The 27,679-nt window shown below is 35.5% G+C and overlaps 3 protein-coding genes across 22 annotated transcripts in view; 2 read left to right on the forward strand and 1 right to left on the reverse strand.

The window, feature by feature from the left end:
• Nucleotides 1–27,554, forward strand: part of AKAP19 (A-kinase anchoring protein 19) — a 120,458-nt gene extending 92,904 nt beyond the window's left edge. For all 14 annotated transcript variants that reach the window (XM_077154462.1, XM_077154464.1, XM_077154461.1 and 11 more), the window contains one exon: nt 21,916–27,554. In XM_077154462.1, coding sequence (XP_077010577.1) covers nt 22,081–22,368 — 288 coding nt within the window. In that variant the 5' untranslated portion in view covers nt 21,916–22,080 and the 3' untranslated portion in view covers nt 22,369–27,554. The remainder of the gene's footprint in view (nt 1–21,915) is intronic.
• Nucleotides 726–2,467, forward strand: LOC143676457 (eukaryotic peptide chain release factor subunit 1-like). Its single transcript, XM_077151982.1, has 2 exons — nt 726–808; nt 937–2,467. The coding sequence occupies exons 1-2, from the start codon at nt 726–728 to the stop codon at nt 2,165–2,167; spliced, it is 1,314 nt and encodes a 437-aa protein (XP_077008097.1). The 3' UTR covers nt 2,168–2,467.
• The window catches only part of HIBCH (3-hydroxyisobutyryl-CoA hydrolase), a 149,120-nt gene continuing 143,364 nt past the window's right edge, over nt 21,924–27,679 (reverse strand). For 4 of the 7 annotated variants that reach the window (XM_077154456.1, XM_077154450.1, XM_077154453.1 and 1 more), the window contains one exon: nt 21,926–27,281. In XM_077154456.1, the coding sequence (XP_077010571.1) occupies nt 27,166–27,281 (116 nt within the window). In that variant the 3' untranslated portion in view covers nt 21,926–27,165. Of the gene's footprint in view, nt 27,282–27,679 lie in introns of all 7 variants that reach the window. The other 3 variants (XM_077154454.1, XM_077154455.1, XM_077154451.1) reach the window with 3 other exon arrangements.

The following is a 27,679-nucleotide window of genomic DNA, read 5'->3' on the forward strand; positions in this document are numbered from 1 at the left end:
CCTGCAAAAATCACTGATTATCTGTGGGACAGCCCTATTGCCTTTGTGGCACATCTAGAACTGTGGCACAGTAGAAATGGCCCTGAAGTTTTGGAGCCTGGTTTTATAGCCTGGCCCTGGTACCTACTAGTTTTGTGACCTTGAGAAATTAGTAATATTTACTTTCCAGTGTGGTTGTTAGGTTTCAGAAATGTCAGGTAGAATACTGGTTGGAAGTCTAGTTGGCCCTCAGTGGATATTGCTCAAACAAATGAATAAAACAGCTGAATTTACTTAGCACTGTCCTTCCTATTTATCAAACTATTATAGCCCATAGATCTGTCTTCTTCATAAGGATAACATGAGAAAATTTAAATTAAATACCTTGCTAAAAGTAAAGATCTTGAGTATTCCCTGATCTATCCAAAAGTAATTGATATTAGTTTTAAAATGACTGATCATTAGTGAACTGCTAGTTCTTAGAAATCCCTCATCATTTTTTCTCCCTAACTGTTCCCTAATGATTAAGTGTTGAATTCTGTCAGAGATTGGGGTCAGACTAATTGGTCTGTAACCCTGCAATTTCTGATTTTTTCCTTCATCTAAAAAAAAATATTTAAAAATATTTTTTAAAAATTTAAACACTGAGGGTGTCCTACGTCAGAGCCGCCGCCGTGGAGCAGCCGCTGGGGAGGAGCAGCCGCTGCCGCCCAGGACGGGGCCCTTAGGGAGGAGGAGGCGAGAAGATGGCGGACGACCCCAGTGCTGCCGACAGGAATGTGGAGATCTGGAAGATCAAGAAGCTCATCAAGAGCTTGGAGGCGGCCCGCGGGTGAGCGCCGCGTCCGGCCCCCCCGGTGTCCTCCTGGTTCCCGGACCCCTCGGGATGGCCGCCCCCGCGCCGCATGGCCGGATGAGGAGAACCAGGCAGTAGCCAACTCCCGCCTTCTGGACCTCTGGCAATGGCACAAGCATGATTTCGTTGATCATTCCTCCCAAAGACCAGATCTCACGAGTGGCAAAAATGTTAGCAGATGAGTTTGGAACTGCATCTAACATTAAGTCACGAGTAAACCGCCTTTCAGTCCTGGGAGCCATTACATCTGTACAACAAAGACTCAAACTTTATAACAAAGTACCTCCAAATGGTCTGGTTGTTTACTGTGGAACAATTGTAACGGAAGAAGGAAAGGAGAAGAAAGTCAACATTGACTTTGAGCCTTTCAAACCAATTAATACGTCATTGTATTTATGTGACAACAAATTCCATACGGAGGCTCTTACAGCACTACTTTCAGATGATAGCAAGTTTGGCTTCATTGTAATAGATGGTAGTGGTGCCCTTTTTGGCACACTCCAAGGAAACACAAGAGAAGTCCTGCACAAATTCACTGTGGATCTCCCAAAGAAACACTGTAGAGGAGGTCAGTCTGCCTTGCATTTTGCCTGTTTAAGAATGGAAAAACAACATAACTACGTTCCGAAAGTAGCTGAGACTGCTGTGCAGCTGTTTATTACTGGGGACAAAGTGAATGTGGCTGGTCTTGTTTTAGCTGGATCAGCTGACTTTAAAACTGAACTAAGTCAGTCTGATATGTTTGATCAGAGGTTGCAATCAAAAGTTTTAAAATTAGTTTGTATCTCCTATGGTGGTGAAAATGGATTCAACCAAGCTATTGAGTTATCTACTGAAGTTCTCTCCAACGTGAAATTTATTCAAGAGAAGAAATTAATAGGACGATATTTTGATGAAATCAGCCAGGACACGGGCAAGTACTGTTTTGGAGTTGAAGATACACTAAAGGCTTTGGAAATGGGAGCTGTAGAGATCCTAATAGTCTATGAAAATCTGGATATAATGAGATATGTTCTTCATTGCCAAGGCACAGAAGAGGAGAAAATTCTCTATCTAACTCCGGAACAAGAGAAGGATAAATCTCATTTCACAGACAAAGAGACAGGCCAGGAACATGAGCTGATTGAGAGCATGCCCCTACTGGAATGGTTTGCTAACAACTATAAAAAATTCAGAGCTACATTGGAAATTGTCACAGATAAGTCACAAGAAGGATCCCAGTTTGTGAAAGGATTTGGTGGAATTGGAGGTATCTTGCGGTACCGAGTAGATTTCCAGGGAATGGAATACCAAGGAGGAGACGATGAATTTTTTGACCTCGATGACTACTAGGTAGTCGACCTGGGTCCGGCAAACTGTGCCTCACCCTCCAGCATCCAACCCAAGGAGCATACCCGTGGTGGAATCCAAAAAGATCCCTGCCTTACAATTGGAACATTTCCAGAACTTAATCCATGAGCATTGGATAGTGAAAAGAAAACCGAAACAAAACTAGACCCAACCCTACACTTTGGTTTGTCATGATGTCAGCGCAGCAGCCTACAACTAAATTCCTAAATGCCACTTGGGACTAATTTAAAAAAGATTCCCAGTTTTTACTTTTACTTGATGGTAAAATTGGTTGCTCTTGTATTTTATGGGGAAAAAAATGATTTTTTTAACCTTCATACATAGAAGCAAAAATACTTTAACTGCTGTAAACCTTCAAAAATTAATAGACATGAAAAAAAAAATTTAAACACTGAAAAAAAAAGTTGAATTTGAGTGTCTAGCCTCTTGAGACATTTTTCCCTCTCAGTGTATTTCTGTGCTCACATCTGTGGGTTCCCTTGGTACCCTGAGATGTAACTCAGCAGAATTTGAATACATTAATTATTTTAAACTAACCTCTTTTGTTTATACTTTGGTTCTATCTTAATGTGGTGTCTTCTGTCCTTTCCAGTCTGAAGATCATCATTTGCTTTAAGGTAGTAAAACAGTTGCTGAGCAGTTCTGTTTTCTTTCTCTAATTAATCACTATGCCATCTGCCCTTGGATTTGGGAATTTTCTAACATAAACAATGTTTTACATTGTAAATCTACCACATGCACCAAGTCAGTGGTAGAAAAAAAAAAAAACACTAGTAGTATTATGATATTGAAAGTCGGGGAGTAGAAACAACTCTATCTAGGTTATCAGTCAGTATCTGATATAGGAAGAGTCTTTTATTTTAAGCATTCATTTATTCCTTAAAAAGTTGTAAAATTATATTACCCCTAGGGTCTAGGTGTAATATAAATTAGTGAAGCTGAATAGGTGCCATACACAAGGGAGTGACAGAGACCTGTGAACTGGAGAGGTAATACCCAAGTGGAAAATGTTGTAATTAAGAACAGTTTATTTGTCCTAGCCAAACAAAATACTGGCCCACCATTGCACCACCAGTTTGAAGCCTTTGATTATAAGCTCTCTGAAAGAGGTAGAACTATGTCAGTGTAGTTCACAGTTTTATTCCTTAACATCTAACATACTACTGGTACATGAGGTAAATATTTGATAAATGACCACACTATAATAAGCCTTTGCTAAGTGCCTTGATGGGGAAAACTGTATTATATAAAATAAAAGGAAATAATTCCTGCCCCTGAGGAATATTTGATCTAATTTGGAGAGATAGCATTTTTAAATTAAATAGTCTGGACATCAGTTCAAGAAGAGAATTCCAAGTAATAGTTGGAAGAATAATTCTGGGACGTATACAGATAGAAGATGAGGCTTTTCCTATTCTTGAAAATAATATACATTTGAGTTAAGCAGGAAACAGGCGAAAAGGTGTGTCTTAGTTTTCCAGAGCTGCTGTGATGGTTGGGTTCTGGGGTCAACTTGGCCAAGTGATTATGCTCAGTTGTCTGGTTAGGCGAGCACTGGCTTAACCGTTGCCGCAAGGATATTTTGTGGCTGACTAATAAATTGGAAGGCAGGTATATTAAATCGTCAGTCAGTTGACTTCATCTGTGGCTGGTTACAGTTATGATCAACTAAGGCATATCTCCCACAATGAAATAATCCAATCAGTTAAAGGCTTTTAGGGAAGAAGAGGGACTCTCACTACTGCTTCGTCAGCCTCTCACCCTCTCCTGTGGAGTTCTTCCAGACCCTTCATCGGAATTGCCAGCATCACAGCCTACCTACAGATTTTGGACTCTTAGATTCCCTCTGTTGTGTGAGATATCTTTATAAATCTCATATTTACGGATGTCTCTTGTTGGTTCTGTTTCTCTAGAGAACCCTGACCAACACAGCTGCTATGATAAATGCTACCCAATGCATTAGCTTAAATAACAGGAATTTATTGTCTCATGGTTTTAGAAGCTGGAAGTCCAAAATCAAGGTCTCCACAGGCCATGCTTTCTCCCAGATTCTGTAATTCTTATTGCTGGCTTGCCACCATACTTGGGGTTCCTTGGCTTATATCCCTGTCTGTGTCACATGGTTTGCTGGTTTGAATCTATTGTGTACTTGAGAAAAGCCATGTCCTTTAATCTTCAATCTCCATTCAGTATTACTGGGTGGAATCTTTTTTTTTCTTTTTATTAATTAAAAAAAAAATTAACAACAAACAAAACATTAAGATATCATTCCATTCTATATACACTCAGTAATTCTTAATATCATCACATAGTTGCATATTCATCATTTCTTAGAACATTTGCATCGATTTAGAAAAAGAAATAAAAAGACAACAGAAAAAGAAATAAAACGACAATAGAGAAAAAAAAAGTTATAGATACCATTCCCCTTACCCCTCACTTTCATTTGCCACTAGCAAATGAAATGGGTGGGATCTCTTTTATTGTTTCCATGGAGATGTATCTCTACCCATTCAAGGTGTGGTTGCTTACTGAGCCCTTTAAGAGGGAACCATTTTGGAAAAAGCTTTAAAGCCACTAAAGCCAACACAACAGACAGAGCTTCGGTAAGCAATTGAGGAAGCCTGAAGAGAAAGCTGGCAGATGTTGCCAAGTGCCTTTCCAGCTGAGAGAGAAACCCTGAACATCATCAGCCTTCTTGAATCAACATATCTTTACCTGGATGCCCTAATTTGGACATTTCTTTAGCCTTGCTTTAATTAGGACATTTTCATGGCCTTAGAACATAAACTTGCAACTTTCTAAGTTCCTCTTTTTAAAAGCCATTCTGTTACTGATATATAGCATTCCAGCAGCTTGCAAACTAGATACCTGGCTTCTTCTCTGGTTCAGTCTTCTGTGTCTCTATCTGGATTTCCTCTCCTTATAAGAACTTTCGCCATATGGGTTAAGACTCATCTACCCTGATTCAATTTGGCCTCATCTAGATAGTCTTTGAAGATCCTATTCACAAATGAGTCTACACCTTAATGAATAGTAGCATCTTCAGAGGTCCTGTTTACAAATGGGCGCAGAAGAACATGGATTAAGATTTGAACATGTCTTTTATGAGGTACATGACTCAATTCCCAACAGGGTGCTGGTGGAGATAACCAAGAGTGGTGTGTTTCAGCAGAAGTGAGGGCTAGAAGGAAGAAATGAACATGGGTGTGGTAAGCAGAAAAAAATTGATGGGAGAAGAAATTTACTTGCAATAATGAGAAATTAAAACCAATGGGTAAAAATAATGTTTAAACTAAATGTACCCTTGAAATACTGTGCCACCAGCTACAGAGAATAAGAGCTCTATAATAACTCCTTAGGGAAAGAAGTGTGATATATCATGAAAGAATTATTAAAATTTAAATCACAAAACTTTCTTAATTCTTGATCCTTTGACCTAGAATCCAAGTGGATTTGCACACTGTGTTCTCCAGTGTTTTCATCCTTTCTGTAACTCCATGGTAAAGTGATGTTTTTTTCAGTGTCCAAACATACATATACTGCAGCTTGGAATTTAATTCACTGTATAATACTTATCACACTTAATACTGTTTATTTTTTGTACCTCCTACTTGTTCTAAAATATTTGAAATGGCTTCATTACATAACAAAGATGAACTATATTCAGATTCTCTAATGACAGGAGGTAAATAAAGTTTAATGGCTCAAAAATGTCAGTTAAGATAATTTGGTCAGTTAAAATGATTAAGAATTAAATATTTGGATCAATGTAGAGTTAGAAATTACTTATTAAAATTGAGGTTTGGGTTAGACAAAGTCTATCCTCCATTAACTGACAAATTATCCATCCATCCCAGTGGAATGGGATATGCATTCATAATGTAATTACAAAAGGGATCTACACATTTTTACGATTGTTTTTGAGGTATATGGCTTCCCCTTCCCCCACTCTGGAGAATATTTTTAGATTGGGGTATGTGATATGTTTGTTGTGGGCTGGACTTCTGTGAAGGGAACTGGGAGAACTATTCAGTACTAGGGAGTGTGAGCTACCAGAGATAACCTACTACAACTGTCACCTTTTCTTCCTTTTCACACCTTGTTCCTTTGTGATCTCAGTTTCAGTTTAAAATGGTCATGTAATAATAGCAGCAGCAATAGCAGTTTCAGTCCTAATGGCACTTTATGGTTTTCCTTACCACTAGTCAAGGAGGAATTTGGGGCAAGCATTATTACCCTTAGTTTAGAGATGAGGAAATGAAGTCTCAGAGAAGCAAAGAAAAACAGAAATGTCACAGTGCTAATTAAATTCCAGAGCTGAGATGAGCAGCCAAGTCTACCCTTATCTCGGTCTTCCCTTGACCTTGTTGTGTCTGAGTCATTAGCCCTTTGAAGAACTCCCTTTATAAAATCTATTGGGATTTCAGACTTTGAGCTCTAAGTGATGCAAGTTTTCTGTACTGATATTTTTCTGTAGGTCCAGTGTAGTTAAAAGCAAACATTGTGAGAAGTTTAGTTACAGACTTTATGCACTTGATTTATTTTTATTTTTTAATTTTTACTGACAAAACATAACAACATACAAACACGAACATTCTTAACATATGAACATTACATTCTTGGTATAATCGATGACTCACAATATCATCACATAGTTGTATATTCATCACCATGATCATTTCGTAGAACATTTGCATCACTCCAGAAAAAGAAAAAGAAAAAAACTCATTCATACCATACTCTTTACCCCTCCCTCTCATTGACCACTAGTATTTCCATCTACCCAATATATTTTAACCTTTGTTCCCGCATTTTATTTTCTATACCCCTTACCACTCCCTTTCATTGATTTCTAGTATTTCAATCTACTCAATTTATTTTAACATTTGTTCCCCTATTATTTATTTATTTTTAATCCATATGTTTTACTCATCTGTCCATACTCTAGATAAAAGGAGCATCAACACAAGGTTTTCACAATCACACAGTCACATTGCAAAAGCTGTATCATTATACAATCATCAAGAAACATGTATGCACTTGATTTTTAGTATAAAGTCATTTTGTTTAGCAGAGCCTTTTGAGATGTTTTTTTATGATGCTAAGGTGTTATTTTTTAAAAAAGAACCTTGACAAAATGTTGGATGAACTGCAATATAAGTTTGCACTCAAATGAGAAATGGCTTGATAAAAAATAGTTTTGTTTGCCAAATCCTAAAATCCAACACAAGCAATTTTTCCTGCTTGTAGAACATGTAGTTTTAGGATAAATGAAAAGCATACTTTAGAAAACCCTGCCCTCAAAGTTGATTTAGGCTAGAATGTACATTCAAGAATATTTAGGTAAATCAAAGGTGATGAATAATGGGAAACACAGGAATTTCTCAGGTTTTTACTGTTTTAATATTTATAAACCTGTACCTTTTGAATTCATTGCCATGGAGGGCATCTACTGTATCCCCTCAAAAGCTAGTTATTATCCGTTGTTGTATTATGAATCATCCCAACATTTAGTGTCTTAAAATAACAAACATGTTGATCTCCCAGTTTCTGTGGGCAGGAATCTGGACCTTATTTAGCTAGGTGCATCTGCCTCAAGGTCTATCACAAGATTGCCATCAAGTTGTCAGACATGGCTCTGATCTCATCTAAAAGCTCACCAGGGGAGGATCCAGGTTCTCACCTGGAGAGATTTTCTTCAGTTCCTTGTCTGTGGGCCTCTCCACAGGGCAGCTCAGAACATTGCAGTTAGTTTCCATGAGAGCAGGCAAGAGAGGGTGTGCAAGACAGATTAGTCTTATCAAAACTTAACCTCAGAAGTGACATCCTCTCACTTCTGCTGTGTTCTATTATTAGAAATGAGTCATTAGTCACATAGCCAAGGGGAAGTGTTATACAAAGGGCATGAATACTAGGATGTGGGGATTACTGGGGCCATTTTACAGGTTTCCAAAGTTATTTAGCAGTTCCATAATATTCCAAGATATAGACATCTAATAACAGATCTTTTATTCTTAGACATTTAGGTTATTTCCAATTTTTCCTATTATAAATGTGCTGTGATCAACATTTTTATATAGACATCTTTGTTGTAACTGTGATAGTTTCTTTAGAATAGACTCCTGAAGTGGGATTTTTGGGTTAGGGTGTTCAACATAAATTGCTATGAAATTGTCGAAAAAGAGTTGAACCAAATTATACTGCTAACAGCTGAGTTTGAGAATGCTCATTGCATCTACACTCTCTAACACTTAATTCTTTGTAGAATAATTCTGTAAAATAAATGATTCCATAATTAGGCAGTTTATTTGAATTAGCACAAAATGAAATCTGAACGGCATGCAGTATGATATAGCAGCAGGATCCCTGGAACTGAATCAAAAGATACGGGTACTAGAACAGGCAATGCAACTGATGTTTTATGCAGTGCCATCAAGGGCACATACTTGCCCAGGCAGGATATTTAATCTTGTTATACATCAGTATATTTTTTTATATGGAGGAAAATTATTGTCTGTTGTATAAAATAATATGAAAACCCCTTTAAAAGACATGGCATTTACAAATGTGAGGTAGGAGTTTATGGAATAAATCATTGGCTTAGCAGATGAGAATGATTCGATCATGATTTTCAGATTGCAGTAGGAATAGGTTGAGGACTGAGTATACTTTCCCCCCTTGAGTTTTTTATTTTTGAAATAATTTCAAACTCAAATGATACTTGCAAAAATAATATAAAACACATACAGAAAACCAGCATACCTCCCCAGATACCTGATTCCACCAGTTTTACATTTTGCCATATTTGCTATTGATCATTTTATCAATTTATCAATCAATTTTCTAAACTTAGCTTGTATATATCATGCACCTTGAAGGTGTAACACTTCCATGAACATTTCCTAAGAAAAAGATATTCACATATGTAACCACCTTAAGTAAAAGTATCAAGTTCAAGAACTTTAACATTGATAAAAAACTTGCAGTCTATATTCCAGTTTTTTCATTTGTCCCAATAATGTCCTTTGAGGCCTTTTCTCCTCCCTTATTAAATCTGGTCCAGAGTCACATTTTGCATTTAACTGTCATTGTCTTTTCACCTTTTTTTTTTTAATTGTGGAAATAAACTAATCTGAAATGAATGCTTTGGTTTCAAATTCTGATTTAAACTCAGACTGCTGCTTTCAGCTACAGTATCTAAAGAATAGTACACATATATACAAATGTCCACTTCACCTATTAGAACAAGGATAAAATAAATACTACATCTACACAATAACTGACTTTATTTTCTTAAATAAGTTTTGAAAGCACTTATATTCTGTGGCGATACCAGTCAGCTTTTTTTTTTTTTTAACATGGGCAGGCACCGGGAATCGAACCTGGGTCCTCTGGCATTACAGGAAAGCATTCCTGCCTGCTGAGCCACCGTGGCCTGTCCAGCACTTATATTCTGATGGACATTGGTCCTGAATACAAGTAGGGACTTTGATAAAAGATTGGCTGAATAGTTAAGAGATATTTTCACTGATAACTTTTTAAGTATCTTGAGAGATTATATGATAAAGCATGAAAGAAATTGCTTTTAGTTCAATATTTTTGAAAAATTGTAGTTTTTAAACATTTTCTACATCTGTATCAACCAGTTAAAATGACACAAAATAAAAGACAGCCAAAATTTTTCCTTGTTAATGTCCAACATTTAATATATCACACAGCCAACTGATAATCATAGGAACTTCCCAACCTGATAGCTGAATAATACAGACTAAAAATGAACTCAGGACAGCTGACCATACAAGCTCTCCCAAAAAAAAGGCTGATCATATACTTTTGTGCTGACTTGGGTTCATTGTTAACATTTTTGAAACTTTGTTTCCTTATTATGAATCAACTATCTTATTAGGGGAGAATGAAATTTAAAAAAACTTATTTGATGCATAGATTTGGATTATAACTGCCTTTTGGGATGTCTACCAAATATTTTAACAGTTGCTACTATGAACAGTAGATGGAAACCACATTTAAAAAAATGTGGGGTCGTTTACCAGTCACATTCTATCATGGCAGTGTATCTTCTCTGAGCATGTGATAAGCAATTCCATTAGACAGTTACTGGACCATTTGATTACCTAAAGACATGAATATATCAGTGTCTTTTTATCAAAATTGGACCTGAAGGCCAGAGTTGACAGCTAGTGCTGGAATAGTGACCACATAGACTTGTTTGGAGCCTGGGAAGGAACTGCCTTCTTCTTCACTGACAGGAATTAACTTCAAAGCTGAGGTTGGGAGAAGCCCCATAAATTAAAGAGGAGGAGGATGTTTAACACCTAAAATATAGCTATGGTAAGAGAAAGTAACGTTGGCACAATTATTATTCCAGAAGTGTAGACTACAGTTAAGAATAGGAGCTCCATGCCTATTTGCCACTTGAGCTCTCTGGGTCAGTTTCCTTCATTTGTGAATGGGACTAATCAGACCTTGTCTGCCTATTTCACCTTGTAGTTGGGTGGAGGTGGTAAACGTGATATAAATTAGTAAACTGAAGTGATGAACAACTGAAGGACAGTATCCTTGATGAGCAGTTATTCAGCCAAACCAGCCACAGATTGACCAACGTAAATATTTTAATATCTAGGTCCCACAGACATCTGACTGCCCCTAGCATACAATTTAGAATGTGGCTGAACCAGAGAGAGTGTTGTGGTAGAATATTATGAATCTACTTCTTTGGGAAAGGTTTTATATCCCTTTCCCTGTTCCAAACCCCTTAACTACAAGTTCAGGAACATCATGGGTAGGGACAAATGAATTACATCCAATTCCCAAATTGATTTCTCTTTTACTGACATCACTCCAAATTAGGCACTCTACAAGTCCCCGAGGGAAGGGAGAAATAAATTAAAGCACTTGAACTGTCAGTTGGGACAGGAGAAAGCTTTTTGTTCTTCTGGCGAACCAGAAGAATATGGCCAGTGAGTTTGGGTTAGTTTTAGGTCAGTGTAAGAATAAAGGAAACAACAGCCTGGTGTAAGAGGAATACAGTATTATAAGCTCTGAAGGTGGCCCAACCTTAAGCGCTGGAATTTTAAACTGATTTCAAAGACTTGATATGTGTGATTAAAGTGGGCAGTCTTTTTCAGGTATAAAAAATCAATCCCTTGGCCTTATGTTTCCCAGAATATTCTCAAAAACTGTTTTGTATGTTTTTATTTAAGTGAAAATTACATATGGTGAAATACACAGATCTTAAGTATATAATCTGATGAGTTTTGACAAATTTATATCCAATGTAACCTTCACCCCAATTGAAATACAGATTTCCATCATCCAGAAAGTTCTCTTATGCCCCCTGCTTGACAGTTACCACCTCCCACCCAAAGGGACCCACTGTTTTGATTTCTGTTCATGGGGTTAGTTTGTTCACTCTTGAAATTCATATGTGATCAGCCTTGATCACATATGTACTGGCCCAACATGTTTCAGAGATTCGTCCATGTTGTTGCATATAGTAGTAATGCATTCTCTCTTAATGCTGAGTATTTTTCCATTTTATAGATGACATAGAATTTGTTTATCCATTTTCCTATTGATACACATTTGGGTTGTTTCTAACTTTGTTTATTGTGACTAAATCTGCTTTGGACATTGGCACGCATGTTTTGTTATGTACATGCTTCAGTTTGTCTTAGGTAAATACTTAGAAGTAAAATGGGCAGGTTCATAGGCGAAGTACATGATGAATTTTATAAGAAACAACCAAAACTGTTTTTTAAAGTTACTATATCATTGTATGCTTCCATCGATATATGAATTTCACATTATTGCCAATACAAGGTACTGCTGGGATTTTAAGTTTTAGTGATCATAGTGGGTATGTAACGGGTATTGCCTTGTGATTTTTTAAAATACATTTTTTTAAATTTAAATACAGTAAAACTCACTTCATTTTGGTGAATAGTTCTGAGTTTTAGTACCTGTATAGGTTTGGACAGCCATCACCACAATTGGGATACAGAACAGTTCTATCACACTGCTACTCCCATGTAGTCAGTCATAATTTTCCCCTAACTGGACTTCACCACTGATCTTTGTCTCTACGGTTTTGACTTTTCCAGCTCATCTCATAAATGGGATAGCACAATATGTAACCTTAGGGGACTAACTTCTTTTACTCAGCATAATGCCTTTAAGAGTCTTCCATGTTAGTGCGTATATCACTATATTTACTGTTATTTGCAACTTTTGGTGATTGTGAATAAAGCTGCTATAAACATTTGTGTATAGGTTTTCATGTGAACATAAATTTTCATTTCACTAGGCTAAATACCTAAGAGTGGGATGGCTGGGTCATAGACAATTGTATGTTTAACTTTATGAAAAGCTGCCAGACTGTTTTCCAGAGTGGCTGTGCTGTTTTGCATTCCCACCCACCAGCAAGGTATAAAATTTCACAGTGTTCTGCACCCTCACCAATTTTTTTTTAATCCATTCTAGAATATATGAATGTACATTCATAGAATGTGCCAACAGGTGTGAAGTTTGTATCTCATCATGGTTTTCAACTTTCATTTGCCTAATGGCTAATGATGTTAAGTATCTTTTCATGTGTTTATTTACTTTTCACAAGTCTTTGGTGAAATGATGGTTCAAATCTTTTGTCCAGTTTAAAAACTGGGTTTTTAATTTTCTTTTTGTTCTTATTTTGTTCTTGAGTTTTGATAGTTATATATTCTGGATACAAATAATTTGTCAGATGTATGATTTGCAAATATTTTCTCCCAGTCTCGGGCTTGTCTTTTTATTCCTTTAACTGTGCTTTTCCGCTAGCAAAAGTTTTAAATTCTGATAAATCCATTTTTGGTGTCATATCTAAGATGCTTTACCCAAGATCATGAATATTCCCTGCATATTTTAATAGTTTACATCTAGATCTATGGTCCATTTTGTGTGAGGTTAAGGAATAGATCTATGTTATTTTTTTTGTAAAAGGTTAATTTTGTATAAGATATAGTTGATTTTTTTTTTGCATATAGATGTCCAATTGTTCCAACTCCATTTATTGAAAAGACTACCTGTTCTCCATTGAATTGTTTTTGCACATTTGTTAAAAATCAGTTGACCATCATTGTATGGGTCTGTTTATGGGCTGTAATCTGTTGCATATATTTGTGTCTATCCTTTCTCCATTATGGTACTGTCTTGATTACTGTAGTTTTATGTTCATTCTTTAAATTGTATAGTTTGAGTCTTCCAACTTTGTTTTCTCAAAGCTGTTTTGGCAGGTTTCTTTTCATTTGTATAGAATGGTTTCTGTAAAATTGTTGAACGCTTTCTCTGTAATTATTGAGATAATCATTTCATTTATTCTCTTTTATGTTATGGAGACAGATAAAGTATGACCAAGTGATGTTTATACCAAAAATGCAATGTAAGATACAAAAAATCAACAAATCCTACTTGGTCATGATGTGTTCATGCTGGAATCAGTTTGGCATTTTTTAAATTGATTTTTGAATTTATGTTCAAAAGAGATATTGGCCTTTAGATATTTCTTGTACTGTCTGGTTTTCATAACAGCCCTTATGTAGTATGAGTTTGGAAGTATTTCCTCCTCCTCTATTTCTTTCAGAAGTGAAGTGTTTGATAGACTTCTCCAGTGTAGCTATTTGGGCCTGAAGGTTTCCTTTGGGGAAGGTTTAAAATACAAATTCAATTTGTTTTATTGACAGGATCTTCAGATTTTCTATTTTCTCATGCCAGTTTTGTAATTTAGTATTGGCATCAAGTTGTTCATAATATTCCCTTGTTAGCCATTTAACATATATAGGCTCTGTAATAATGTCTTTTTTCTTCCCATATTTTGGTTATATGTATTGTCTTTCTTTTTTCTTCATCTGTGTAGGTAGATTCATCTACTTTATTAGGTATTTTTAAAGAACCAACATTGGTCCCAAATGATTTTCTTTATTATTTGCCCTTTTTGTTTGTTTCATTTATTTCTCTCTTATCTATTTGATTTCCCTCTATTTACTTTGGATTTAATTTTTTTCTCTTAAGATAAAAGCTTAGATTACTGATTTTAAACCTTTCTTCTTTTCTATAAAATTACCTCTAAGTGTTAAATGCATTTCACAAATTTTGTTATTCTGTGATTTTTTTATATACCTGAAAATATATTCTGATTTCCCTTGTGATTTCTTCTTTGTCCAGTAGGTTATTTAGAATTGTGATGTTTAATTTTCAGATAGTGGTTAAGTCCCTTGAGAGATGAGAGAAAAAATATTGAACTATTAAACTTTACCACTGGGGAAACCTCAAATACTGTCTCAAATATTAGGAACTCCCTTGATCTTGAGGCTTGCTCTTGACAAGCTTATTTCTGTAGCAGAGAAACTAAGTCTACCTATAGTTAGTTATACCTAACAGTTACTTCCAGAGGACCTCTTTTGTTGTTCAGATGTGGCCTCTCTCTCCTCTCTAAGCCCAACTCTGCAAGGAAAATCATTACCCTCTCCCCTACATGGAACGTGACATCCAGGGGTGAGTCTTCCTGGCAACTTGGGCTATGACTCCCAGGGATGAGCCTAGCCCTGACACCATAGAATTGACAATGCCTTCCTAACCAAAAGGAGGAAAATAATATTAACAAGTAAGTTTATCAGTAGCTGAGAGAATCAGAGTCAAGAGGCTATTCTGGAGGCTACTCTTATGAAAGTTTCAGCTTTCATAATCATGATATTATTTATCATGATTTGCCGAACCCCAACCAAAACCATTCCTGCCAACCCTAAAGAACCTAGGGCTCTGTCTGAGATTCTACAAAGGTTCCATGCACTACGATTACTTTCCAGAAACCTACAACCTCCAGATGGGTTCCTAGGCCAGATAAGTCCTGAAACTCAGAGGGGCCTGCCTTTCTAGGACATAAACTAGTTCCATCCCCCTATCCCATATTATCAGCATGAAAATGTTAGAATGGGTATAGCCCAAATACCCCTAAAAATTGGGAGAAAAATCAGAGGAGAAGGAGGAGTTATAACAGAGAAGACAGGATTTAACAAATGAGTATGACTGCTGAATCATTATATTGATATTTCTTTTAGTCTCCAGTGTCTGAGAACAGCGAGAAGGAAAAACCTAAAATTGTGGAACTGTAACCCATACCAAACTCTGAAATCTGCTCTATAACTAATTGTTGTGGTGTGCTTTGAAATTTATTGCTTTTGGGTATATATATATAATTTTTCACAATTAAAAAAAAAAAGCAACGAGAAAGAAAAAAAAAATTTCCAAATAGTTAGTGGGGCTTTGGTTATTTTATTGTGATTTATTTCTAATTTAGTTCTGTGGTGGCTAGAAAAGTTTGAAATCTGTTGTTTCGTGGTCCAACATGTACTTTATATTAGCAAATGTTTCATATGTACTTGGTAAGAATGGGTATCCTATGGTTGTTAGGTATAGTAATCAATAAATGTCAGTTAACTCATGTTGAATCATACTGTTTAGAACTTGTATTCATTTTTTTTTCTTTGGCTAGTCTATCAGTTACTGAGAAATCTATAATTATGATTGTGGCTTTATTTCTTCCTTTAGTTCTGTCAGTTTTTATATACACATTTATGATGGTTATGTTTTCTTCATTGATATTTTATCATTATAAAGTATCTATCTATGGTGACATTCCTGGCCTTTAAGTCTACTTTGTCTGATAGTAATAAAACCAAAAGTTTGTTAATGCTTTCTGTTTACATTGTATATCCTTTCCTGTCTTCTTTTGCCAATCTGCTGGTGAATTTGAATTTAAAGTCATCTCTTATAGATGGCATACAGTAGTTGGATCTTATTTTTTAACTAGTCTGATCATCCCTGCCTATTCATTGGAATTTTTATTTCACTTCCTTTCAAATAATTTCTGATATGGATGGGTTTGAGTTTGCCACCTTGCTGTTTGTATTCTAATCATTCCATTTTCTTTTTTGTCTTCCTATGTTCTTTCTTTACTGCCTTAATTTGGGTTAAATGTATCTAGTTCATTTTTTTTAGGCATACTCACTTTTTTTAGTGGTTGCTTAAGTTTTTAAAAATCATTTTCCCCTCCTGTTCTTCAGATTGGATAAATCTATAGATTTTGTTCAAAACTCAGTACCATTAAATGACATAATCCAGACTACCTACAAAATATTATCTACAATGTCATTGTACAATAAAAAAATTACTAGATGTGAAGAAATGTGGCCTACCATCAAGGAGAAAAAAAGCAATTCTTAGAAATAGACTCCACGATGACCCAGCAGACTTCCAAATGACAGAGCACTTAAAATTAGTAATTAAACATCAACTTTAAAGCAGTTATTTAAATATGTTCAAGGATATAAAGGTAAAGAATGATCATAAAGATGCAATAGAAAATCTCATCAGCTAAATAGAAATTGTAAAAAAATTAAAAAGAATCGAATGGAAAAGTCTAGAACGAAAACATACCACATCTGAAATGAAAAATACTCATTGCATGGGCTAAAAAGATTGAACATTTGTGAACAGAGGGGAAAACAATTTTAAAAAATTTAAGAGCCACCACTAAAAAAATTAATGTGAAATTCTGTTTTATTCTTTGTTAGAGTGGGTCTATATCTGTTTGAACTTAGTCCAAGCTCTTTCTCTAGGAAAGGAATCAGAAAATGTGTTCTGTAGGCTGGCTGCCTGTTTTTGTAGATGGAGTTTTATTGGAACACAGCCACATCCATTTACTTACATATTGTCTATGGCTGCTTTTGCAGTACAACAGCAAAGCAGTTGTGAATGAGACCATATGGCTTACAAGCCTAAAATATATACTGTCTAGCCCTGTTAAAAAGTTTGCCAGGGTGGGCCATGGTGGCTCAGCAGGCAGAGTTCTCACCTGCCATGCTGGAGACCCAGGTTTGATTCCTGGTGCCTGCCCATGCCAAAAAAAAAAAGAAAAAAAAAGTTTGCCAACCTCTGCTCTAGAGTTTGCTTTTCAATCTTAATATGTTATACTTCTAAAGTAATAATTAAATGCCTGGAATTTTCAGTGAAGTCTCTCCACTGTGGCTGGTTTGAACTTCAAAGATTCCGAGAACTATATAGTACCACCATTCAACCCTAGGCCCTTCAGCAGGTAATCTTCTGCTGGGTTTTACAGATCCTTATCCTGCACATGTACATTCCCAGCCCTTAGACAAGTATACTTGATCAGTTCCCATGCAAATTTCTGCATCCTTACCCACAGCCTTTTCTCCAGAACTCTATCCTATAAATGCCGACTGTATCACTAATGCAAACCTCTGTGCCTCCTCAGCTTAGTAGAACTTCCACTGTGCTTGGGCTCAACTTTTCCATGATAATACTGGCAAATGCCCCCAGGCAGAAACCCAGGATGATTGATAGTGGTGCTTAGTATCATGTGTTTATGTTCTCTTAAGGATCAGTCTTGTGTTGCCTGTGGTGCCAAAAAAAAAAAAACCACAGGTGGCTTTGACAAGTCTAACCTGTGCTCTTTTTTGTTGTTCATCTTTTTTTTGGCTTGGGATTTTTTTTTTTAATTGTGAAATAATTCCAAACTTATAGGACAGTTGTAAAAATACAAAACCCACACAGAGAACTCCAAAATGCCATCGCCCCACCCCCCGACACCTAGATCCACCAAATGCCATATTTGCTGTGTCATTCTATCTATCTTCTAAATAAGTTGAATACATAGTGTCCTTGAATATATAATACTTCCATGTACAGTTCCTAACAAGAATATTCACTTTTGTAACTATGTCATGTACAATTATCAAGTTCAGGAACTTTAACACTGATATAAAACTTAGTCTATATTTGAGACCATATGGCTTACAAGCCTAAAATATATACTGTCTAGCCCTGTTAAAAAGTTTGCCAGGGTGGGCCATGGTGGCTCAGCAGGCAGAGTTCTCACCATATGTTACAATAATGTCCTTTTGAGACTTTGCTCCTCCACTTATTAGATCCAGTCCAGGATGATGTATTGCATTTAACTGTTATTGTCTCTTTAGTTTTTTCTTTCTTAAAATTGTAGAAACACATATACAACATAAAATTTCCCATCTCTCAACCAGTCCCAAGCATACCATGCAGTTAGATTAATCACATTCACTATGTTGTACTAACCTGACCACCATTACCAGAACTTTCCCACCCCAAACAGAAATCCTATATCCAGTATATATTAACTCCCATTCACCCTACCCACCTTGTCTCTAGTCACTTGTACTCTACCTTCTGCCTCTTTGCTTTTGTACATTCCAACTATTTCATATAAATGTAGTCATACAATATCTTTCCCTTTGTGTCTGACTTATTTCACTCAACATGATGTATTCAGGATTCATCTATATTGTTGCAAGTATCAGAATTTAATTCATTTCTACAGCTTAGTATATTCTAATGTATGTTGTTTTAGTTTCTTAGGCTGCTCAAAGCAAATATGATGAAATGATTCGGACTAAAACAATGGGGATTTATTTGTTCATGGTTAAAGTCTGGGAAAATGTCCAAATCAAAGCATCATCAAAGCGATGCTTCTTTTGAAGACTTGCTGCTGGCGAGTCTTGGCTCCTCTGCTATTTGGTAGGGCACAGAGCAGCATCTGCTGGTCTCTCCCTTCTCTACCAGGTTTCACTGATTTCATTCTTGCTTTCATGGCTTTTTCTCTCATGTCTGAGTTCACTCTGTTTAAAAAGGACTAGAGTAATAGGATTAAGACCCACCTCATTTAGGATGAGGTACTTAACTAGGATATAGCCTTATCAAAAGTCCTATTTACAATGGATTTATATCCACAGGAATAAATTAAGAACAAATTTTTGTGGGGTATATACAGCACCAATGTGCTTATCCATTCATCTGCTGATGGGCATTTGGGTTGCTTCCACCTTTTGGCTATGAACATGGTGTACAAACATCTGTTCAAGTCCCTACTTTCAGTTATTTTGGGTGTATACCTATAAATAGAATTACTGAGTCATAGTATAGTTTTAATGTTCTAAGGAACTGCCAAACTCTTCTATAGTGACTGACCATTTTATATTCCCACCAACAGTGAACAAGTGTTTCTATTTCTCCACATCCTCTCCAACACTTGTTATTTTCTGTTTTTAAAATAGTAGCCATCTATTCCAGTATATAAAATGGTATCTTACAGTTTTGATTTACACTTTCCTAATGTATAATGATGCTGGGTACCTTTTTAGGTACTTATTGACTATTTGTATATCTTCTTTGGAGAAATTCATATTAAAATCTTTTGGCCACTTTTAAACTGGGTTCTTGTTGAGTTGTAGAAGATCTTAATATATTCTGGATATTAAATTCTTATCATACATATAGTTTCCAAATAATTTCTCCCATTCTGTTGGTGGTCTTTTCACTTTCTTGATAGAGTCCTTAGATATACAAAAAATTTTTTAATTTTTATGAAGTCTTATTTATTATTTTGTTGTTCATGCTTTTAATGCAATGTCTAGGAAACATTGGCTGATTATAAGATCTTGAAGCTATTTCCTTATTTTCTTCTAAGAGTTTTAAAGTTTTATCTCTTAAATATTTAGGTTGCTGATTCATTTTGAGTTAATTTTGTATAATTTTGCATGAGATAGGGGTCTACTTTTATTCTTTTCCATGTGTTTTTAGTATCATTTATTGGAGAGACTGTTTTTCCCCATTGAGTGCACTTGGCTACCTTGTCAGAAATCAGTTGTCCATACCAAAAATGCAGAGGAAAATACGTTCAACATTACTGGCTCTTAGGGAAATGCAAATCAAAACCACCATAAGATATCATTTCACACCTACTAGAATGACCACTGTTAAAAAAAAAACAGAAAGCTACAAGTGTTGGAGAGGATGTAGAGAAATAGGAACACTCATTCACTGCTGGTTGGAGTTTAAATTGGTGCAGCCACTGTGGAAGACAGTTTGGCAGTTCCTAGAAAGCCAAGTATAGAATTGCCGTATGACCTGGCAGTCCTGCTACTATGTATATATCCAGCAGAAGTGAAAGCAGGGACATGAAGAGACATTTGCATACCAATGTTCATAGCATCATTATTTTCAATTGCCAAAAGATGGAAGCAATCATAATGTCCATCAACCGGTGAAGAGATAAGCAAAATGTGATGTATACATGCAATGAAGAATTTTTCAGCGGTAAGAAGGAATGAAGTCCTGATGCATGTGACAACATGGATGAACCTTTACATTTTCAACATATAAGCAAGAAACAAAAGGACAAATATTGTATGGTTTCACTAAATATGAACTAAGTATAATAAGTAAACTCATAAAGTTAGAATCTAGAATATAGGTTACCAGGTGATACAATAGGAATAGAGAATGGGGGACTGTTCTAGTTTGCAAGCTGCCAGAATGCTAGATACCAGAACTGGAATGGCTTTTAAAAGGGGGAATTTAATGTTTCAAGTTTATAGTTCTAAAGCTGTGAAAATGTTTAAACTAAGGTGTCTAGGGAAAAATATCTTAAGATATTTAAATATCTTAATACCTCTGTCAGCTGGGCAGTCATGTGGCTGGCATCTGCTGGTCCCTTGCTCCTCCTGGGTTCTGTTGCTTTCAGCTCTAAAATTGATTGTGATGATAAACTGATGAATGCGCTACTGTGATTATACTAAAAACTGTTGATTGTACACCCTGGATGGATTGTATGGTATGTGACTATATCTCCATAAAGTGGCTAACAAAAAAAGAAACATCAGTTGGCTATAGATATGTGGGTTATTTATGCACTCTCAATTATATCCCATTGGTTTGTATGTCTGTACTTGTACCACACTGTTTTGTTTACTTAGTTTTGTAATAAGTTTTGGAATTGGGAGCTGTGTGTCCTACAATTTTGCTCTTTTTCAAGATGTTTTTGGCTATGTTTTGGCCTTGCCTTCCATATGGATTTGATTAACTTTTCCAGTTCTGCAAAGAAGATTGGAATTTTTATTGTGACTGCTTTAAATCTGTAAATCACTTTGGGTAGTATCAAATCTTAATGATATAAGTCTTCCAATCCATGAGCACAGATTATCTTTCCATTTAGCATTGGCACTAGTGTAAAGACCATGATTTTCTTTCATCACAAGACCATCACTGTTTGTAAACATTTCACCAGGAAATAAAGCCTAACTCTGATAGAAGCCCAATATGAGTAGGCTTATGCAGTTTCAGGCAGGATCAAATTTTGATATGCTTGTTTCCCTTGAGAATATAGATCAGAGGTTGGCAAGTATTTTCTGTAAAGAGCCAGATAGTAAATATTTTAGACTTTGCAAACTATTCAACCGTGCCCTTGTAGCAAAAAGCAGCCATAGACGATGCATAAGTGAATGAGTGTGGCTGGGTTCTAATAAGCTTTATTTACAAAACAGACAACTGGGATTCAGCCAATTAGATTTAATTTGCTGATCCCTGGTATAGATAAATTTAATCTAACAAAGGTTTAACTACATATGCAATTTTATAAAGTTTTCAAGATGTTAAAAGTGTTTTCCTATTTGTAAATTGCCATTTTTATTGAGAGATTATCTTTTCCTTCTATTGCTAAGATAAAACTATATTGTTACTTCTTATTTCCTCAAGGAAACAAAGTGTTAACTGTTTCTACATGCCACCTAATCATACAGTATTTTGCATTTTATAACTTCAAAACAAAACCTCCCTTCTCTTGACAGATAAACACTACATGTGAAGAGTAGTGAAAGGGAGCATTGATTCTGGACGTGGCCTAGAGAAATTACTGGTCAACATCACATATACGGACTCTTCATATTTTCAAAGATGCTGTTGAAGTAGACTTTGCTATCGGTTTCCTCTACTCAGTCAGAGCTCTTTATATCATGGGCTGCATGAAATCAAAGCAAACTTTCCCATTTCCTACCACATTTGACGCAGAAAAGCGACATGCAAGTGAAGAAAGCTTTATGCCAGAAGAGAGATTTCTGCCTAGGATGCCTTCTCCAGTTAATATCAGAGAAGAAGTGAAGGAGTCATCAGTGCCCAGTATTATAGTTTTTGAATATGCACACCGCCTGTCCCAGGAAATCTTGAATGATGCTCTGCAGCAGTGGGCATGCAATAACATCAAATACTGTGATATCCCATACATTGAGAGTGAGGGGCCTTGATGCTGTAAGATAATGATGCTTGGACTGTGGACATAGTTGGTGCTAGTTTAAATACATGAAACAAACAAAAAAAAAATGGTGTGAACCAGTACAAATAACTCCATCTGGATGTTTAAAAAAAAAAAGAAAAGAAAACTGTTGGTCACTTCACTAGTATAGAAATACCTAAGGATGAAATGTGATATTAACACAAAACTGCTTAAAACAATTTCTGTGACACCACAGTAATCAGCTGTATGTCACACCACTTTCTTCTTGAGGCAGTAGTGGCATCACCAAAGAAAACGCTTAAGAATAGAGTGTTCCCACGTTCCAAATTAATATTTCTATTAATTTACACAAAATAGTTCAAGATGCAAAAAGGATTTTTTCCAAAATGCCTTGGCAAAAGAATGGCACTCAACAGTGGGTCTTGTTTGTCAAAATTATTTGTGTCCATTTGTGTCAAAGCTCCCTACTTGACACAAAGGATCATATATTAGAAAGCAACCCATCTGGGAACACAGTCCTGATGATAATTTTGTAGATGAAAACCTTAACTACCACCTTGAACCTCAGAGCCCTAACCACAGCTATTATTGGATGACTCAGACTTTGTTTATAAAGCTATCTTTAAAAGATTTACAGAAACCATGATAACATGAGTGTTTTATTACATTAAATTAAGCAGCCAGTGATATAACTAAGAAAACAAGTGTGAGTACTTTTTATGAATAGCATTCCAGGAAATCTTAAAATAACAGAAGCCCACTATGCAAGGTAGGAGGCTGAACCTCGTCACAGTCTAAATGTGTTTAAAGTCTTACTGTCTCAGAAATGCAGAGGTCTGGTATACTAAATATTGTTCCCAGATTTTTTATTGACTAGTGGGACAGTCATCATTGAAATGCTATGGGACCAGATAATGCATGAAGACTTTTATTGCATTACAAAATGAAGAAATCCTTCCATGAAACAAAGTAAACACAATGCCCATCGGATTTTATAACCATATACTACACATTTTTTAATATAAATTTAGCTGCTTTGAAGCTTTTTTTTTCACTGCCTTACATACATACTTTTTTTTTTTTAAGGATTAAGTACTGTTTGAGAACTCAATGATACTGAGGAGACATAAATTGGGACTGATCTCTAGAATTATTGTTTCATTAAGATTTGCTACACAAGAGGTTTAACTGGAAAGGGAGTTATTTAAGCCCTATGTTGGATCCTTTTATTAAAATACAATAGGTCCTTGTCATTAAAATCTGAGGAAAGACAGAAAAACACTTGTGACCTTTTTAATGAGATAAATACGTATTTGGCCTTGTAAGCCGGCAGAACAGCTACCTCTAATTTTAATAATTATGCTTTGAAACACAATCAAATAGAATGAATTCTCCAAGATATATGGGCAAAGAAAACAGCTCTTTAAAGAGAATGATGTGACATCTTTCAGTTGCCTTGGGATACCTATCATTCAAAATGAATTTCACCTAATTCCAGGATCTGTGCTGTCCTGTTGTATTTATAGCGTACTAACTTATAAAACAGAAAAACTACCATTCCTGTTTATTCAAGGATCTGAAATTGTAAGGCTAAGGGCAGCAAGTTTCACAAATGTACAAAACATATTTCTGGCTCATGAAGAGAAGTTTGGGTTTTTGAGTATATAAACTAGTAACTCGAACAAAAACCTTTACCTGTTGCTTTTTTTTTTTTTTTCCATTCACTTTAGGACACTTGCTGCAAAGTAAACTGTTATTTAAAAGCTTACATAGTTATTGAGGGATATAAAATAATATCTCTTATGGTGAGAAAACAAAGCCATATAAAGCAACCAGTCACACTAAAGTTTTCAGTATACATAAGGACATAGACTAGTGGGCTTTGGTTACTTGTAAATATTTTAACTTCAGGTTCTCTCTTTGCCGTGGACTCCTGTTTCCCAAGGGTATAACAAGAATGCCTTCCAGATCCCTATCTAGGTTAAAAGTCTGATCTGTCACCACACTTTCTCACATGCAACTGCCATACAGTTTTGTTGTCACTGAACACCACCCCTTCATCGTTGAATCACATTTCAATGCAACACAATATTTTGTGGCATTCAGAGAGTTATGAATGAAACTGGGAAATATGTTATCTGTCAAACAATGGATGGGAGACTACAAGACCTACATATAATACAATGAGTTAGTGGATAAACCAAGTTGGGGGCGGATGGGAGCAGATAAATTTGTATTGCCTGTGATAGTTAAGATACAGGTTGGCCTTGATAACAAGATGAATGGGAACATCTTTGATAAAAATGGTCTTCATACCTTCAAATTGAAATACTGACTCTACTTCATTTTGAAGGTCTTTCACAAACAATAAAAGAATATACAGATTGAGAAAGGAGACACCACAAACAGAAGACTGAAAGAATTAATAGCTACTGGAAAGGAAAACATTTGGTATCAATTCATGCCATGAGCACAGATGAAATAAGAATAGTGGCCAAATTAGATGAGAGAAAGTGGAGACAAGGGGGAACCAAGAAAGAGCACTAATGTCAGACTACATCAGAAGACAGCACTACAAAACCAAGTTTCCAATGTTTTAAACTGAGGCAAATGACACAGTAGCAGTTTCCTTTCTTTATCATACTGACATGTGCCAAACCACTGAAACTTTCCCTCAGGAACATCCAGTATAGGGGCAGATGAGCCCCAACCATTGTGACAAAGGACCTCTAGGTAGCAACTGAGTAGAGTATTAGAGGAAATATACCAATTCCTTACTTAACAAAACTCACATAACCCCACAAATATACTTCACTGATGCATATTTGTTAAATGTCTCCTACCTACTATACCTTCTGGTTTCATGCCTTTGATCTTAAGAGTTCTCTACTTTGTTGCCTTATCACTTCTTTGCAAACTGCCTATAGATATTAGTACTTAAAGCATTTTTGAAGGGGACAGAGATGATTATCATCTTAGTCCCAAAGGAATAATTTGTGTCAAACTGTCTTATCAGTACTAAAAAGAGGCATTCATTGAGTAAGTAGCATGATACTCATATCATACTCAATTGGCATTTTTTGAGATAGGAGGGGGATTACATATATTTGTATTACATAGTTTTTAGATATCAAAAGTTAGAGACTTTATAGTTTCATGGAAGAGAAATTTAAAAACAAATCTAAGGCATATGTTGTTTTATTAATGCCCTCCTACTATATGTGTGACTAATAGGATAAATCTTCCTAGGAGATATAGCCTTGGCTTATAAGAATGGTTTATTGCATCTTAGTTTGCAAAACTCAAATTTTGTTAGCAAATTCTCTTCCTTGTTAGACTTAGCTATCAAATGGTATACTTTTCCAGATATTTTTATGAAAACATTTTTGAAACTGCACAATAAAGTTCAGTTGCAATTAGCTAGCCATGAGTTATTTAAAATAAGCAACTACTTTTCAACCTTGTACTTTTTTTTAAAATTTCAACATAAAGGAATTCAACATTTCTAACAAATATAAATGAGTGAAAATCAACTTACACAAATAATTTCTTGGATCTTTCGGTCATAATTTTGGTGCTTCAGGAATATAAATGTAAATATGTCCCACTATCATGTCATCTTTATTCCAGATCTGTTCTCTGAATTCATGGGAAGGAATATGCTTAATTAAAACTTAATACCTTTTGGACTGTAATTTCCTTGTCTATAAAAAGTGTAGAGGACATAATCTTTGTCTTTTGCAGTTCTATCATTTTGTGTTCATACAAACGTGAAGTTTTCTTAGTATCTGAGGGGTCTGGAATGAAGGAGAAATTATGCCAAGCTACAAAATAAATGATAAGCTGACATTTAATTAAAAATTATTCTTACCTAGTACTTTAATGCTTCTGAGTCTGGAATACTTTGCAGTGCCTACATACCTTAAATTTGTCAATTGTTGAAGGCATTTATATTTTGAACAAAAACCCTCTTATTTTCAATTAAGTTTCTCCCCTTTTTTGAAATTTCTGTAAGAACAACTGATATCACACAAAGTTTGATACAAAAAGTAGAGTGTCCTTGTCTTAGAGATTGGCGTTTCTTAAATCCTCATTCTCAGATTAGCAAAAATTGCAAATAAAGAACAGTGCTTTCACCAAAGGATGGATTTACGATTACCTTGGGGAAGGCTAAGGCTGCATTAATAATACCGAATAGAAAATTTCATAAAAATCTTTGCCTTAGATTTCCAATATTATAAAAGTAACACTTATGCTACAGTAACTAATTTTTAAATAGATTTATATGTGGAAAAAAATCTATGACACATTATCTAAAAACATTTTTAGCTTTTATTTTTGGTAATCTATGCATAAGGTTATTTTATAAACATATAAACCACTACCCAGGACCAAAACAAAGTTCCCATTTCAAATAGATATACTTACTGAAGAGAATTCTAAAGCCGTTCCTGCTTTACCATTCTTCTAAAACAGAAGTTGGGAAACTTTCCAAAAAGGGTCAGATGTATAATTTAGGCTATGCAGGCCACATGGTTCTCTGCAATAACTACTCAACTCTATATTATAGTGTAAAAGCAGCCAGTTATATGTAAATGAAAAAATGTTATGTTCCAATAAAATGTTATGAATGCTATAATCTGAATTTCACTGTTTTCATATGTCATGAAATATTAGTCTTTGATTATTTTTCAACAATTAAAAAATGTAGAAACACTCTTCTCTTGTGGGCTGTGTAAAAAACAGGCAGCAAGCTATAGTTTGTCAACTGCTGCTCCAAAGCAACATCTTAAAATGCCAGTTCAACTCAAAATTTCAGATCATTGCTTCCCAGAGATTTAAAATGATCATTCAAATCTTCATCAGTAACTTCTTTCAGATCAGCTGGTTTCCACTTTGGATTCTGGTCTTTATCTATTAAGACTGTCAAGAGAAGACACAGATGTTAGTATATTTCTTCTTAGTATTACTAGATTTAATTACTAAATTCACAGAAACTACCTTGTAGTAGGCATATTTTTCTATAGCATATATTTTCCCAAAGTTTAAATTTTTGCATGTGCTCAGTTTTCTAAATGAAGCTCCAAAGAATTTGTACTCTTAGAGAGCAATATGCTGATGATGACTGGAATGGATATTTTCTAACCTTCTAAGCCTTACTGATATCTCTAGCTTTAATAAAGCCTACTGAATTAATCCAGTGGTTTAAGCATTAGAACTTTTTTTTTCTTCAAACAAAATGATAAATGAAATCTCCATGATATATCTAAAGTGTTGTGGTTTAAAGAGAAAGCAGGGGGAGAAGGTAGAGAGCCCAGATC

The sequence above is a fragment of the Tamandua tetradactyla genome, chromosome 3, assembly GCF_023851605.1.
Source record: "Tamandua tetradactyla isolate mTamTet1 chromosome 3, mTamTet1.pri, whole genome shotgun sequence".
NCBI lineage: Eukaryota > Metazoa > Chordata > Mammalia > Pilosa > Myrmecophagidae > Tamandua > Tamandua tetradactyla.

Excerpts from the sequence above, each read along its gene's own strand:
- LOC143676457 (XM_077151982.1), top strand. The coding sequence starts at position 726 with ATGGCGGACGACCCCAGTGCTGCCGACAGGAATGTGGAGATCTGGAAG. Across the intron at positions 809-936 it reads AAGAGCTTGGAGGCGGCCCG|TGGCAATGGCACAAGCATGA; the intron begins CGGGTGAGCGCC and ends CTTCTGGACCTC.